The sequence below is a fragment of the Carassius auratus genome, chromosome 35 (assembly GCF_003368295.1).
Source record: "Carassius auratus strain Wakin chromosome 35, ASM336829v1, whole genome shotgun sequence".
In the NCBI taxonomy this organism is placed as follows: Eukaryota; Metazoa; Chordata; class Actinopteri; order Cypriniformes; family Cyprinidae; genus Carassius; species Carassius auratus.
Window position 1 is genome coordinate 12,748,662 of NC_039277.1, and position 18,366 is coordinate 12,767,027.

Genomic DNA, 18,366 nt, shown 5'->3' on the forward strand with positions numbered 1-18,366 from the left:
GTGTTCCCATGTTGACACTTTTGCATTATCTCAAAATTGTAGTATGAAATGGTCTGAACTGTTTAAAAGAGGGCGTTTTTGTCATTCGCTGTATTGAACAAATATTGAGAAAATGGAATAATCCATTCCATTAAAATTTCAAACAGCTTCTTATTCATTGTGTAACAGTTCTTTTTAAATTTGCATAAATAGTCAACGAGATTCACAGGCAAATTCACTGGTGATCTCTTTATCTATAGCAGAGAGGCTTGATCATACTGCAGCAGGAAACACTGAACTGTGTTTGTACACAGGTCAGATATAGCACACACAGCATCACACACATGCACACATGTTGGTTGTGCAGAGATGAGGACAGTGGGTGAATAAACATATATAATCTGAAATCTGTGCAGAGATTACAGTATCTCAATACTCTTATTGGAAACATTTTATCATATGAATCAACGTTAGAAAAGTGTTGAGGATATATTTTTACATTTAAAATGCATGACTCTCTCTCTCTCTCTCTCTCTCTCTCTATATATATATATATATTTATAATGTAATGTAATCTTAGAGTATTGCTCTATTTGGTGGTTTGCTTTGGGTTTGAATGTATATTTGCTTTACAGAGGAGCTGTGTCTCTCATTTATCTCTGTCTCTCTCTTTCTATCTATTAAACAGAGAGACACTCACTCACTCTGGATATCGCATTTATTTTTAGAAACAGTGGGTTTGGCCAGCAAGAAGCTTGTATACATCATGTGGCTAATTAAGGCAAGCAGCTTTGAGGAGGGGTCGAGAGAGGCATAAAGGACGACCTCCAGCCTATCCCACAATTAGCTACTGCTTTAAATGAACCCCACACTTCATTACCATAATGTAAACATACCACATTGTCTTGTCTCTGTTGCAAAAAAGGAGTGAAAACAGTGATAATAATATTGCAAAGTATTTAATCTTCATGGTAGTATTTGCTTTACTGCCTCTAACTACAGTATCATAGTACATTTAGTTATATAATGACAATTTCAATGTAAAAGAAATGTTTAATTTAAATTGTATGTATAGGCCTTTATATCCGGGTGTATAATGAATTCTCTAACAGCTGACAGTTTAATTTGTATATTCATGACAATACGATGTGAACAATGGATTCAAAAACACAATGTTTGTCACTCACATGGCTACTCCTAGTATCATGGTTATGAGAAGCTGCCCACTATCTGCTGCTGTAAACAAAGTTTCTTGGCTCTGCCGCCCTCTCACATACTCACTGCATCCAGAGACTGCGTGCAAGGTTCAGCATAGAGCCTTAGGGAACATTTAAACTCTGCTCTCAAAATTCATAGCCTAAATATTTGCAGAAACCCATGATTTACTTAAGGCATAAATGTAAAAATAGGAATGAAAGATAACAGTGTTTCTTATTTAAATGCACACTACTGTTCAAAATGCTTTTTTAATGCACTAAATTGATCAGAAATGACAGTTAAGACTTTTACATTGATTCAAAAGATAGATATTTTAAACTATTTAATTTGAACTCTTCTTTTGAACTATTTAATTTGCTCCACAAATGTGGTACTGAACACTGGAGAAATGGCTGCTATTTCATAAAATATTGAGGTTAAAATGTATTTTTATTTTTTTAAATTTCCTTATAAAACATTCAAAATCAACCCCAAACGTTTGAACAGTGAATAAAGCAATTATTAAAAGATTGTTAAAAGATCAATGGTAAAAGGACATTCATAAAATGAGAGCTTTATTGATAACAGATTAAAATATACTGATCCCAAATTATCTCACACATACTTTTGTCCTTAAAAAAAAAAAGATTTTAAAATGATAAAAAAATCAAACAATTGCTGGAATAAGTGGAGCATCCCCACAGAATAAGAAATACACTGATGTAAGATTGAGTGCTAAAATACGTGATAACTGATCATAAATACATACTCAAAATAAGACATTACACCTAAATCGAAAATCGACTTGTTCTACACAAGACAATTCATCTGAACCAAATGACACACAATGATGCAACTAATGGTCCGTTCACACCAAAAACGATAAGAATAATGAAAATATTAGTCCACAGCAGCCAATGCTCATTTCTGTTCATTACAAGCATGGACTGCATTTATGTTGTCTGTCACTTTAAATGCTCATGCTCGTCAACTCAAGTGCTTTCTGATTGGCTTTCAATGTTTTTATTGTTCACCAGCTGCAAAAAAAAAAAAAAATAATAATTTGTGAAAATGATTCCGATAATATTGTTCCTCTGTCGATATTGTTACAGTTGTGGAATCTACTATTCTCATAGAATTACAATGATTTTTACAACTTTATATTTATTCTTACTGTTATTGTCCTTAGCATGAACAGGCTTTAAAGGAACACTCCACTTTTTTTTGAAAATAGGCTCATTTTCCAACTCCCCTAGAGTTAGTTGAGTTTTACTGTTTTTGAATCCATTCAGCTGATCTCCGGGTCTGGCGGTAGCTCTTTTAGCTTATCTTAGCATAGATAATTTAATCTGATTAGACCGTTAGCATCTCGCTCAAAAATGATCAGAGAGTTTCTATATTTTTCCTATTTAAAACTTGAAACTCCTGTGACACTCCTTTTCTGATGGAAAATGAAAAGTTGTGATTTTCTAGGCTGATATGGCTAGAAACTATACTCTCATTCTGGCTTAATAATCAAGGAACTTTACTGCCGTACCACGGGTGCTGCAGGCGCAATGATATTATGCAGTGCCTGAAAATATGCTTATTGGAAGTTACTTAGCTGGGACTATTTTCAGGAGCTGCGTAATATCATTGCGGCTGCTGCACTCGGGGTTAACTCTTTGGTCAGTTTTGAGCGAGATGCTAATGGTCTAATCAGATTCAATGATCTATGCTAAGCTAAGCTAAAAGTGTTATCACCAGACCCGGAGATCGGCTGAATGGATTCAAAAACTGTAAAACTCAAAAAATGAGCCTATTTAAAAAAGAAAAGTGGAGTGTTCCTTTAAATCAGAAATCAAACTCAGTTTGGTCAGCGTAGGTGATGAAAGAGTCTTTGGTTGTGCCAAGGCTTTTTATTTATGAGCCCCATCTGGATAATCTCGCTCAGCAGCCACATTTACTAGCTGTCAATCACTTTCTTCCAGAAAACACATGGTGAGAGTCTGGTTTATCACTTGATTTGCGATTTAATGGAGGGAACTAATAAGAGCGAAGGAAACATCACGGGTTGTGAAAAAGCCTCAGTTCTTTTTCTGACAGCTGCTTTTCTCAGCTGTTTCTGGGGCTAAAGACTTGGCTCTAGCTAATGTACGCGCCCTGTGCCCTATAAATGGCATACGAACGCCTCGTTTACTCCATAATAACATTCAAAAAGAGATCACAATCTGGAGAGGAAGTGTACATTGCTACTTCCGCTATACAAGGTCAAAGTAAGACCAGTGTGATTGCTACGGTTCACCATGAACGTAACATCCCAAAACAAACAGATCAAATAAACAGATCAATAAATACATGTATAAATAAACAACATGCAAGTGAAAATGAAAAAATAAAGACAAATGGATGACACTTCTGTTTTAGTATGTTTTCACCTCAGATGAGCTAAATGGGTTCGTCCTTCACCTTTCATTACCATGGATCCAGCCATTACTTAAACCTGAGTGTGGGAGAAAACTGTGACCTTGGCCAACACAGAGTAAAGCAAATGTCGTTTTGTGCCTTGATTTGCACACACACATACACACACACTCTTGAATTGAATCGAATAGGAAAATACTCACACATAATAGAAACACTTAGCTGGCACACATTTGTTCATACATACACACAGGAAATGTGTAGCGCTGCTGTTATGAACCTCACACCCTCAAGGTTTAGAGGTGTGTGTCAGCTAGATAGATTTCCAAGGGAGGAAGTTACAGCCAGATAATGAATCTAATTATTCATGTGCTGCATTTCTCTTTCCAGCGTTATGGGCTGTGGGTAGATCAGGGTTTTCAGTCCCACCCATTGTCCTTGATCATGTGGGCCAGCTCGATGATGAATTTGCCCTCCTTGTATTTCTGACTGCTTTCGAAGGCATACTCCTGAGGGAAAGAAGAAGAGGGAGGGAGAGAGAAAAAGAGAAACAGTGAAGAGAACGAGCTTGTGGTCACCTCAAAGTCAAGATCCGCTGATCCAAAAATAATGGACAGCTGTTGGGAAGCTTTTCTGGATATGTAATAAATGGTAAACCTCGCAAGTGTAAGGGTAGTTTAACCAAACTGCAGGAAGCCATTCTGTTGGTATGACAAAAACAAATATAATAGGAAATTATATCTTAGAGCATACCCTGCCTGAAGACCTTCATGATTTACGTCATATTTCTTAAATATATTTTTTATGATACTGAAAGATGAATTAAGGTTGTCATATCAAACTGTAATGATTCATTTATGATTCAAAAACTCTTACTACAACTTTTTACTAAACAATTTTAAAAATAAACTACACATAAAAACACTGATCTGTATTTAAAGTGTTAGGAAAATATAACACAATTATTATGTATATAATATAATATAATATAAAACAATATTAGATTAGATTATTTTATTTTAATATTGTATTTTATAATAAACATTACTGTTCAAATGTTTGTGGTCAGAAATATATATTTTTTTAGTTTTTGAAACATGTATTTAAGCACAAATACTGAATATTATTACAATAATATTACAAAAACTTTTATATTTTTAATATATATTAAAATGCAATGTATAGCTACATTTTTTTTAATAACATTTCTTATCAGTACTGAAAACAGTGTTGCTTAATAAATTTGTGGAAACAGGCTTTTTTCGGGATTGTTTGATAAACATAGTTGAAAAGCATTTATTTGAAAAATAAATATTTTCTAGAATTATATATATATATATATATATATATATATATATATATATATATATATATATATATATATATATATATATATATATATATATATTTCACATTGTGTGGCTTTTTTCCTAAATTTATTTAATGCAGCCTTACTGAATAAAAGCATTCAAATCTGTTTTTACCTGATGGTTTCTCCGTCTGACTTTAAGTAGAGAGATCACTTAAGTTTTTCAAAAGTGACAAGATTTCAAGATTTTCTGAAGTGCTTTTCACTTTTAACCAGTCTGTTACAACAAAAAAATTCAAACTGTTTGTTCTTGGAAAGCATAAGATACTCAAAGACTGTCAGCAGTAGATTAGTGACATGGGAAGCAGGTCATGAGCGTGTGGAAAAGCTACTTAAAGTATCTCTCTTGATGAACTGTCTCAGAGTCTCTAGCATGTGAGATATGGATGTGTTATCTTGACTGGCTGAAGAAAGCTGTCAAATGTAAGTGTGTGCATGTCCGGTATGAATGATCATGGCTCTTTTTTGAGCTAAGTGGTCTTTAAGTGAGTGTGTGTGTCCATAGTGATCCAGAACGTACGTATTTCCAGCCCAGAGTGGTTTTACAGTTCTCACAGTAGATATCGGCCACTGCGTGAAGACCGGTCAGCAGAACCCTCTCCTCTGCCAGGCCACAGCCCACATTCACCCTGATTGATAAAAAGATGATGTCAAAATTCTTTCTTTTTTGTTTTGCATGGCTAAGATAAACCAGAGGACTTACACTGAGTTGAAGAGGTAGGCCCTGCCTTGACTCCCTTGAAAAGACTGCAAAGGAAAAAAAGGAAAGATTTCTTTTCAAAATTGCCCCAAAACCCCCACATCCTAATAAACACTGAATTGGCTGACATGTTTTACATATCATACATATCATATGAGTAATTCAACCTCATTTACTTGTATTGTGACTGCACAATCAGGTAATCTTTAGGAAAAATCTATTTTCCTTCACTGCTTGGCGGATAGGATTTTCCAGGTGTGAACTGAAATGGGCAGTCATAATTCCGGTGTTTGAAAACGGTTTGGCCATATGGGTGGTTTAATTTTGGTTGTGCTATACTGGATAGTGATGAAGGTGTATCTTAAGGCTAAATAACCTACAAGACCTGATTGAAACCATGAAAACAATGGCTAAACAATACATCAAACATATGAACATAATGATAAACTCTTGTTAATTCATTTTCTGGGAATCAGATCAAAGTGCCTTTTTCAATCGATCAGTTCAAAATGGATTAAATGATTCTTTCAGATTCAGATTTAACGATTCTGATTCAGTGATTTAACAGATTCACAATGATTCATTCAATGATTTAAAAGAAAATTATAAAAAATAATTCTTCCTTGCCTATAATATTTCACATTGATTTTTACATGAAACATTGGATCTATTTATTTGAATCTATTAGTTTTAAATAAATTATTTTTGTATTTAAGAGCTGCCAAAGTAACATGAAAACAGTAACATTTAATTCATGTAAATGTTATTATATAAAAAAAGTGTAACATTTAAAAAAAATAAGACGTATACATGAAAGCTCTCAAATATATTTAAAATGTAAGGAAAATATATAAATATTATTATCAATTTATATCATTATATCATACACACTACCTGTCAAATGTTGCGAGTTGGTAATATTTGAATGTTTTCGAAATAAGTTTCAATGACCACAAGGCTGCATTTATTTTATAATAATATAGTTTAAAGAGTAGTTTTGTGATATGTTATATTTTATTTATAATATATAAATTATACCATTTTTATATACTTTAAAATGTTTTCTTCTTTTCTTCTGTGATAGCAAATCTGAATTTTTAATCGAATTTCAATGATTTATTCAATGATTTAAATGAAAATTATTAAATATAATTCTTCCTTGCCTCAATTATCTTAAACCGATATGTTGCTACTGTTGGCTTGCATGAAACACTGAATGTATTTGGCTATGATAATGATGGTTCCTTACATATTTTTAGTGTTTTCAATTTTATTTTTGAATACATTCTTTTTGTATTTAAGAGCTGCCAACATGTTTATAAATAAATTGAAAATGTGGTATTTCCATTTTTAAAGAAGGCAGGTTATAGAGATTTTTAAAGTTACCCAAATGCTGGATAAAGTTTTTTTTTAAACAAGATTCACTACCTGATAGTTAAATCAAAATCACAAGCCTCCTATTATGCAGAACTCTATTAACCTACTTTCAAGTGATTACAATTACTATGTTCCATTCTGACCTTTATTTAGTTCAGAGGGATTCGAACGAATTGAAATCTAATTATCAATTTCAACCTCAACTCCACCCCAGAACCGCCCGCGGTGCACTCGCTCCCCCTTAAACTCAAGTAAGCCTCGTCAGCCCGGATACCACTGGCTTTATTTTGCAAACATAGTATGTGAACAACTAATGAATGAAGCAAAGACAATCTTTTCTAATCTGCACAATCCGTAAGCACACACAGTGCATTGTCTGAGAGAATCATGATATCAGACGACTAAAACCCATTGGGCAGACTTTAGTGTAGCATTATGGGTATATGTGGGTGTCCTGGAACATTTGCATTTACTACAAAGACGTGATTACTCTTACTTCTGTGGCACACAACAGCTCAAATGATAACCTGCTTCCCTTGATTGTGTGGCATGAATGTCAGGAAGCTGAGTGTCCCACGTTTTGCTCGCACACACAATCCATGCACAGATAACTCACATGCACATAGTTCACATTATGAATTAAAGATGTTATAAATAATCCTTGACACATATTTTTCACGCACGCACTTCATAGCACACACTTCATAAAAAGGCCACATACTGTATGGTGTCTTAGAAGTGTGCCATTGGAGCAGTCGGTGCACAAGTTGTACAATTAATTTGGATTTATATGGTTTCACTAATGAAGTCATAAACTCAGTTTTTATCAAAATCCCTTTAAGACAAGCCATTCCACGCAGGGGCCATTTTTGAAATGCGTCTCGGCATGCAAGTGTTTCTTTGATACTGCAGGAAACAAGCTGAGGTGCAATGAATGCATTTATGTAATTATATGTCCTGCAATAATAATAATTGTTGTGATTTCAATCTTAAATAGCCTCAAATGGGCCTCCACTAAATGTAGTGGTTTTAGATCTAAGTAGCATCACCAGTATAATGGCTTAGGGCTTAAATATTAAGTTTTGTCACACTATTTTATCCAGCCAAGTAATTTCACCATGACAATAAAGAACAATGATGAAAGATTGAATAACTGAGGATTACTGTACATAAATCATAGAAAGTTGTAGTCTTACCATTCTAAAGGGTTCGAGAGAAATTGTTAACTTGTAGACCCTCTTACTGTATTATCAACACAAGGAAGACACACGTGTAATAAATGGAGTTTTATTAACAAAAAGACAGACAAGAGTAACTAACAGTTACTAAATGGGTACACTGAATGGATAAAGTGCCAAAGATTGATAGATGCAATTGAGTCTAATGTGAGGACTAAATCTTATGGAAATATAAACTGAAGTTTCCTGAAGGTGTAATAAGGTAGACCTTATCCTAGATTCAACAAATAAATCAAGATTATTTGTTTTTAACTGACATCAGTTATATAAAATCTAATGCAAATGAGATCATCATAAACTGACAATACACCCTAATGCCAGCGGTGTCTGGAAGGAAGTTTGGAAAGAGCCTGAGCTTAAAGTCCACATTTAGAAAAGTGTCTTTAAGTTTTTTTCTATGCACAATTTACTTTCCAAATCAGTTGCAGATTAACCTACACAATGTGCTGAAAATATGAAGATTGGTTATGCTGAACACTGTCCCATGCATTCATATATACAGTATTGAGCGTAATAGGTACGGTTGCATTGCTGTGTCACAAACAGCACTCATTAAGTATTTACAGTTCTGTAAATGGATATGAAGAAGGTTTAATTGAAATTGTGTCCTTTTTATGTGAAGGCATGTGAAGATGTGTCCAGGGCCGTGCAACTGGTGCGGCTCCACCAAATTCAATATTCCCCCTTGGTGACTGAACCAATATACCATTTATGATTAATTTGGGTTACAGCTCCATTACTTTTGTCGTGTAGTTGGATAAACCACTGAGCTGGTAAGCAGAAGGTTGCTGGTTCGATCTCTGCAGCCACCACCACCAGTTTGTCCTTGAGCAAGGGTCTTTACTCCAGGTTGCTCCAAGGGAACTGGGGGTCCCTGTAAAAAGAGCACAGTAAGTCGCTTTCGGATAAAAGTGTCTGCCAAATGCAGAAATGTAAATGTAAATAAATGTAAATGTGATTTTGCACAAACGCTCAATAAAGCTGCTTATATGTATTTTCTTAAAGTTTATTTCTTCAAGGTACTACTATAATATAAATGTGTGAGGATAAAAGAACCTGAAAAACTTTGATCTCCCGAGAAATAGACAATACAAACATACACGGGCATATTCGAGACACCCCACAGAGTGCAGAGCACCTTTCACACTGCACGTCGGACCCGGCATATTGCCGGAACATTGCCGGGTTGCCTTCTGTGTGAAAGCAACCACATCCCAGGATTGATTCCGGTATTGAACCCGGGTCGGGGACCTAGTAACATTACCGGGTTCAACCCGGGACGAGCGCTGTGTGAACAAAAGCCAGATCTAATGCCATGTCGAAGTGATGATGTTATTGCGCGACTGTTTTACCGGCTGTTTTGAAGGAAGATCAACGTTCGCGACGAAAACATATGTGCAAACTGTAATGAAGCAGAGATCAGTTAGTTCCTCACTTTCCGCTCTGACGCAGAGATCGTTTGCTTGCTTCAGTGACAGTATAACGTGCCTAGCGTTGTCGACTCGTACATTACACGTCATGCGCTGATGTCACGTGTCGTTACGGGATCTTTACGGGTTGTGTGTGAAAGCACGCACATATCCCGGGTCATCACTGGCAGTGTGAAAGTGCAAAATCTAGCGACCCGGGAACAAAATCAAAATGATTACATGAAAATGTCAATGCAAGTGAACTAACAGTCATGCCTGGAATCATTTGAAATGTCTCCGTGCAACTGGTACAATGGTCTCAATCTTACGAAAGTAGACTAAAATATAATACAGATAATAAGAATTAAGATATATTTTGCCTACTGTAATGGGAGTGCCCTTTTCCAGGGTCTTCCATGTAAATTACCTTCTGTTCCCTTTGAGGTGTAAACTACCCTGGTCTGGGACCTGACTTAATGCAAATTCTAATATTTGTTCTTGCCTCCATTTGGGGGATGTTTTATCTTTGTGTTGTATTTAAAGGATTGAAGCAAAAGGATCAGGGCGATTCTGTAGCCAGAAAGCCCGTAGTGTGTTGTGTGTCTCTTCACTTCATACTGTGTTTCTTCTAAGGTCAGGTATGCATGTGTTACTTTTAGATGCATCTTTGAGAATTTGATGTTTTGTACTGATATAATTTGATATGTTTGAATTGGATATGTAATTTAAAGAATACATATTGACCTGACTGATAATAAATTGTTACATTTGTTACATTGTTACATTTTATTCTGTTTTACTCTGTATTATTGACTCTAGTAGATTGAGTTGAATCCTTGTTAGCGACATGAGCACCCGAATAAACAAGTTAATATAAAATAAAGAGTTTAACTAGAATAATCAAATGTCAGAAGAATAGGCCTACTAATTAGAAACAGACGTACAACCAATTTGCATTCCAACCTAAATTCGAGGTCATAATAAAATGCAGTCAGATTTGAGTTTAACCTAAAATGAATAACACTACGTGCTGAAAAAAACAAACACGCAGGAAAACTTCATCCTTGGACCTAGTGCATGGACCTTACAAATGCATAAATATATTTCATACAATTTTAAAGGGTTAGTTCACCCAAACATACATATTCCGTCATTATTTACTCGCCTCCATGCTGTTCAATCCCTTTAGTTTTTTTTTCTGAACACAAAATGTGATTTTGGTCAGGTTTGTCCTGGTGGTTGCTGGTTTCTGTTTATACAGTATCAGTCTATGGAGCACGACTTTCAGAAGCTTCATGACATTTTTTGATGATATGTTTGAAGCTTCTGAAATTTTCTTAGAAAAAGGCTTAGAAACCTGACCAAAATCACATCCCCTGTCTTTTGGTCTTTCTTTAGATGCTCTCGCTGGTTCTGGGCTCACTGAGGATGAAGAGGCCACAGCAACATCTGGTCCAGATGAGGTATCAAGGGCAGGTGGAGTGATGGAGCGTCTCATCCATGGCACTAGACCATTTCCAGGATGCTGCTGTGGACTCCTCAGACAAATGAAATATATAACTCATGTTTAAATACTTATGGTTATTTACATCACTTACATTCAGCTAAAGCAGTGTTGACAACAGTGAATTCTAGTACATAATTGCATTTTTTCATGACTATTAGATGTACTCATCTGCAATTCTTATCAAACATTAACATGTTAAATAGACATTAAGTAGGGGTCTTTAAGATGTATATGGTGTTTTTGTTTTTTTATACTCACATTTGAAAACACCCGCATCGCTGTTCTTAATCCTTCGCGATTTTGAAGTATCCTCTCCTTTGGCCTACTGGGATAGAAAAGTGTCCATCGGACGAGCACTTCAGAATCTGGGCTGAAGCAGTAGGACATCCATGGATTTCTAGCCTACTCTTTTATGAATACTGAGGTTTCGGACTTGATACTCTTTTCACATACTCTTTTCTTCTACTATATAGTAGGTAAGTAGGCGTATTCGAATACAACTTAAGTATACGCATGTCTGAATCTTATGAGAAATAGTACACTACGCAGGTAATTCTCACCTACTCTACTATGAATACTAAGGATTCGGAAATACTTATTCGTTCCCCTATTTGCCTACTTTATAGTAGGGAAGTATGTGGTTTCAAAGACAGCGCACATCTTTATGAATAGGTTACTCAATCAATGACTCGATCCGTTCAAAAACAGGAATTCATTTATTAACAAAGCACTTTGTTGCTGGGAGAAACACAATAGCTCTGCTGTGACGATTTATATAGAAAACTACTTGTTCCAGGGAAGCATTAATCGAGCCCTGAGGCTCCCCACTTTTTAATTTGGCCCTACACATATTACAAATTGCTAATTTTGTGTCTTCTTCATGCACAGTGAAGAACTTCCACACAGACAACATGTCGATGTGTAACAAAAATGACCGGCTTGGAATCGGCAGATTGACCTTACTTGAAATACAAATCTTTTGAAACATTAAAAATGGTTTTACTGTCACTTTAGATCAATTTAGTGAGACCTTACTGAATAAAAGTATTCATTTCTAAAAAAAAACTTGAACTGTATATAAAATACTAGGGCCGGGACTTTAACGCGTTAATTGAGATTAATTAATTACACAAAAAATAACGCGTTAACTAAGATTAATTAATTACAGAAAAAAAATTCTCGCATTTTTAATAACTTATTTTTGCACCGCAGAACGTTTCTCACTGGATGCGTTTCGCGGACCGATTATACTGGAGCACCAACTAGCGTTCGATTATCAACGCAGCACATGATCGAACCTCAAGTATAACCTCAACGCAAAACATATAGCAGCTAGCGTGGACTTTACATTTTATGTTGAACTATGTAATATTTTGTTGGTGCAACAGTTTATGTTGAACTCTTTATTGTTTTGGCCAAGGTTATTGAGAGTTGGACTTAGTATGTTATGGCCTCTGAAGCAAGAGAGATGTTTTCTAATAATCAGTGTTTCCAATGTTATGTATATATATATATATATATATATATATATATATATATATATATATATATATATATATATATATATACCTATAAGCTTCCTGAATTTCTGAAATGTACTATTTCTAAATTGTTTCTAAATATGCTATTGCTACACTTCATGGCAAAAATTGCACTGGTCTGCGCTAGACTTGGTTGAACAAAAATAAACAATATTTTTTTGCTTAAGCTTATGTATTCAGTCATTATTCAATGGTATACTATAAATCCATGTGAAAAAAATTACTTCTCACTGTTCTCAGGTCAAATATTTATATGCGATTAAAATGCTATTAATTTCGATTAATTAATTACAAAGCCTCTAATTAATTAGATTAATTTTTTTAATCGAGTCCCGGCCCTATAAAATACATACATCAAATGTAATATACATAAAAATATGATTGAAGAATGATTATACACTTAAAGGTGATGCATTTAGGATTGACACAGAGTGGTTGAACTAGTTATTGCAGTCCAAATTCTAAATATTGGAGAGGGGTTTTTTCACCCAGCCCCTCCTACTCAGACTTTACGCACACACAGGTAGCCAGACTGACAACGCACTTGATGATGAATGAAATTAAATAAGCTGTGTTTTCCAGCAATCTGGCAACCCGGGGTGCTGTAATACAATTGGGTAAACTGGCAGTGGGTGGGTTTCACAAACCAAAACAAAGACAGACATTCTGGCCCGGGACACACATTTTCAAAGGAGAATAACTGACTGTACCATTGTTTTTCAGATAAACAAATATGTTAACTTAGCATGTTTCTTAAATATCTGCAAACATATTATGGTATTTTTATGCTTTAGTAGAGTTAAAATCTTACATACAGCACCTTTAAGCTCATTTTACAGATACATTCAGTTACAACTGAAACAGTCAAATATGAAAATCCCAGTGTTCATATAGTGTTCCATAACCCTTTAACAAGAAGTCCATTAAAATAGATTGTACAGCTGACAAAACATCTTACAAAAGACTTTCAATTGACCAAAATCCATAAAACAGTTTCGAAAATTACTAGGACCTTTATATAGTGCATGCAATTGTAAAATTCAATCTCTCACAGACTCGTTTCAGCTGCGTTAAATATTATGCAGTGGCTCACCTTTGAGATGAGCTCATCATGGTTGGCAAGGTGCGCCCGGCAGTGAATGCAACTGTAGGTGCGATGACAGTTGGGCAGGTAGGCCTGAAAGGTTTTGGAGCGCGTCATGGCGACCGTGGCTGGAGAGACGGCGTGGGGTGGAGCAGAAGGGGCTGCTCGGCCCAGGACAGTGGAGCACACAGATGAGGGCCGTGGTGAAGCTTCAGGGCAGATGAGAGTACACCTGTGCGGAACACACACACTTATTTAAGAAGATAACTTAAAAAAAAACCTTGGTCACTTCTTCTGAATTGTAATAATATTTCACAGCATGAATGTTTTTACCATACTTCTTATCAAATAAATGTTATCGGTACAAAAACTTTTGATCAGCAGTGTATGTAATTCAGAAATCATCATATGCATGACACCACTACCATAAGAATATTAACATATAACCCCATGCATTTACATATCAAAACACGACATATTGAATTCACACATTATAGTCTTTAAAGCGCAGATTCAAAAACAGCCAGTTTAACCCTTAAGTACCAAAGAGAGAAAACAGTCATGATTTTTTTTTTTCTTTTACAAAACAAGCTTGACATGTTGTAGCTATGTTAAAGAATGTATGAAGATATAAAGGAAGAATAAATTAGATTTAATATTAAAATTTGATTAAATATTAAATATGAAAAAAATCATATAGTGTATTCATACATTTTGGTGTCATGAATGACGCAGATTGATGTGAAATGATGTTGAAAACGGAGTGTACGTCAGCGAGACACAAGAACACAGCAGACGTCATTCACAAGAACACGCTGCAAATGCAAGCAAGCAGGCATGAATCTGTGAGCTGTGAGTGGTTTCTGACAGCTAACTGGTACTGCGTTCATCCTGCCCTCGGGTTAGAAGAGGGGTGTGCTGTATGACAGGCGGCTGTTTAATGCAGAGAACTGGATACCTGCCAATGATGTGGGCTCAAACACAGAGCCAGCTAGACAACCAAAGCTGAAGCTTGATGGATTCATCCCTAATAAAATGTGGTTAGATTATAAAACAAATCCATATAGACAAAATTCTGAGCAGTTCATGCATTATATTTCAAGGCATAATTTCATTTCTGTGAAAACGAGACCACACTTTAGATCATCATACACTTTTATTCATATTTTCCCTATATTGCTGTGCTACAATCTTATAATTTAGGTCAAATTAACTACTTTTATGGTGATTCGTTGTGCTTTTTTTTTTTTTTTTAGATTAATAGCCTCTGGTCATCCTATTAGCTTTCATTTTATGGAAAAGACAGTATGAACATTATTCTAAAAATCTCATTTTCAATCATACAGGTTTGGAATGACATGAGGACAAGTTTGTTGTGATTTTCTGAATTCAATTAATAAGTTTGCACTCTGACTTATTGAGTGCCCTTTTTTACATCATTGTGGTACGCTGGCAGCTTTTCACCTGTTGAGGCAGAAGCTTTGGACGAGAATTAAGGCATAACTAATTACTAAAAGAATCCGCAGGCATCTCATTTAATTACAGAGAAGCGTGGACAGGTATTCGTGAGATCGGAAAAGAGACTGGTGAGTGACATCAGGAGATATTTGAATTCCAACCACATTTCTGCAAACCAACTTAATTATCACATAAACAAAAGCATTCGTTGGCGGTTGTGACTCAGCAAAGTCAGCAAAACCCCCCATTGTAGAATACAAATGGTATCCTACAATGGAAAAAGGTGTTTTCATTCGTTAATACTGCATTAGTTATTATAACCTAACAATAATCAATACTTCTACAGCACTTTTTAATCGTAGTTAGTTGATGTTAACTAATGGATAAACAAAAATCTTACTGTAAAGTGTAGGCATACAAATAAAACCACATGGATCCTTTTTCAGATATCACCTGAACTCAGTGACTTAGCAAATTGAATTAGAAAACTCAAAGGCTGTAACAAGTAAGGTATCCTGGGAAGCTATTTGTGATTCTGTGATTATATTTGCTTTGGCACGGATGCGATCAAACAGGCCGTACAAAAATACAGCCGGAGAGTATTCTAGTCACCAGCGTGAGGCTTGAAATTGGACTCTCCTTGGCATAATTAGGCACCATTGTGTTCACTCTGACATTAGAAATGCAGTAGAATTTGGCCAAATGATAGAGCAGCATTATTTTCAACATCATTTCCTCATGCAATTTCAAACACAATTACACAGGATTGACAAAGGACAGATACGTAATTGGTATAAGGCTAATTAAAGGTAAAACAATTATGCGGGACATTTTTGGAAGATGCAGAGGTTGTAATTCATTTGGATCTCGACAGATGAGATGAAGATAAACGGTTGCCGCCAGTATAATTACTGAAGCCATAATCACAGAAAGTGGGCCCAATTTGTCTCTGTCTCCTTTATGTGTTTACCATTTCAAATTAGTCTGGAGCAGACCAAACACACACATAATGAAGAGATCTCATTCATCTCATGTCCAAACATGGCTGGTCTTCCTTCTTCTGACCTCACAGTGGACGACTTGACGAACAAATCTAATACAGACTGCAGTAACAAAACCAAGACTGCAATTATGGCCGGATATCAGGAGAAATGCATTTCCCTTAAAGGAATAGTTCACGCTGAAGTCATCCAAAATGTAAACCAATTCCAAAATGTTTGTTTCTTCATCGAAACAGATTTACAATACATCACTTGTTCAGTAATGGATCCTCTGCAGTGAATGGGTGCTTCAAGCTGGAAGTAGCAATAGGGCATTTAAACAGACAAGGAACCCCGGACAGGTGGTGAATCCCCCCTCGTTCCCCCCAGTCCCTCACATAATACACAGCAGGCAGCTTCCATGTTAGAATTTTTTTGCTGTCCTTTGAAATCTGTCAGCACAAATTAAACAGCCCCTGCTGCGTACACACATATGCTGTGATATAAATACCCATGGATGGGCAAAGCTACTTAAGGCAACGGTGTTGGAAACGGAGTGGGTCAGATGGAGAGACGATGGATCCAGGTCAGACAAGTATATGTGGGTGTCAGTGAACCAGCTTCTATGTAGGCCATAGAAGATGCCACCAGACTGAGAGTGCAGATGGCATCACCAGCTCAGCACTTCTGTCAATCACATCCTTGAAAACACTAACAGCTAAAGTCAGAAAATGACAACAAGCCTGTGTCACTAGCTAACTTTTTGATAACAAAACAGAACACAGTATAAATAGAGCAAAATATGAAATAGCCACACTTTAATTTAAGTGATCTAGCCCTCTGAGAACACTTGCTTATGCATAGCATGTTTCATAAAAATAAGCAATAATGTAAGTGTATTTGTGCAAGTGCTGAATAACATAAAATGCACAATAACCAATGATCTTGTGGAGCCGCTTGCAATGTAAATGTTAATTAAATAGTTTATTATGCAATATGAGTAGCATGAAAGCCCTCTCACTATTTTGTAAGCCATTTTCATGCTTTTTCATGCAAAAAACATGTATTTGAAAATAAAAAAAGATTGCTTTAATTTTTTATATAAATGCACTTTTGCCTTTAAAAAAAGAAAAAAAGAAAGAATCAAAGTTAAATTCCTTAAAAAAAAAAACTGACAACATACAACTTGTGCTCAAAACAGATTTTTTTCTTTCTTTCCTCTCTTAATGTACCAACATTTGCTGGTAGTGTGTTAGTGGCATATAATTATATCATAGTCTAGATTTAAAGCAACACTTTCGGAACAGTTCTAATTGTTTACATTTGAACTATGCAGTGATGCATTCTGTATATATAATGTTTAACATCCAGATTAGCATCTATCACTGGCACTGAGATCCAATCTACTACTAAAATATAGATTCTCAGAATTTACCAGGTTCATTTTTAGTGCGCTGTCATATATTGGAAGATAATAAATAACAAACGCAATGTTTTAATTAGACAAACTTCCTATAAAAGGTTGCACTAAAAGTATTATAACTGAACTTACCTTAGAATGGAAAGGTATCGCGCTGGGTCAAGCCGTCTGCCTCTTTAAAACTGCAACTTGATGCAAAAGAGCAGGCGATCATTCCTCACAAAAACAAAGTTTGTAGGTATCTTCAGCAGCCACGCTCCTAGAGCAGCGCTCTGTAAATAATACAGCCCAGTTGCGCATCTGGCCTCGCCATACAAGCTCCCAATTTGATTGACAGCCAGGCCAGCAAATAGATGAGACAAAACGGCCTAGCAACAAAAAGCTGATTGGCCAACCTAAAAAGTGGAGGAACCAATGAGCAAGCGCTGAGGATATGCAGGCAAAAAACATAAAAAAAGACAATGTTTTATCTTTGTGATGTTCTAGTTGGATAAGTAATAAAAACTAAAAGGGAAAGCAAGTCTTAAATGACTTTAAATTTTGAAAATATGAAACACCTATAAAATATTAGTTGTCACTCTGTATTTTTCTCACTTGAGAAAAGTAATCATTAGTAGTTCATAATTACTAAATAGCGCCTCTCTGTGTCGTTTTTAAGAGCTATTTTATGTAAAAATCATAAAGACAAACTGTAATAGACCGAT

At 35.5% G+C, this 18,366-nt stretch overlaps 1 protein-coding gene across 1 annotated transcript; it reads right to left on the reverse strand.

The window, feature by feature from the left end:
* Nucleotides 1-2,937: 2,937 nt before the first annotated feature.
* On the reverse strand, nucleotides 2,938-18,186 carry LOC113054465 (protein yippee-like 1). Its single transcript, XM_026220043.1, has 5 exons — nucleotides 17,795-18,186; nucleotides 13,814-14,036; nucleotides 5,652-5,695; nucleotides 5,469-5,577; nucleotides 2,938-4,088 (listed from the first exon to the last, which is right to left on the reverse strand). The coding sequence occupies exons 2-5, from the start codon at nucleotides 13,919-13,921 to the stop codon at nucleotides 3,999-4,001; spliced, it is 351 nt and encodes a 116-aa protein (XP_026075828.1). The 5' UTR covers nucleotides 13,922-14,036; nucleotides 17,795-18,186; the 3' UTR covers nucleotides 2,938-3,998.
* Nucleotides 18,187-18,366: the final 180 nt, after the last annotated feature.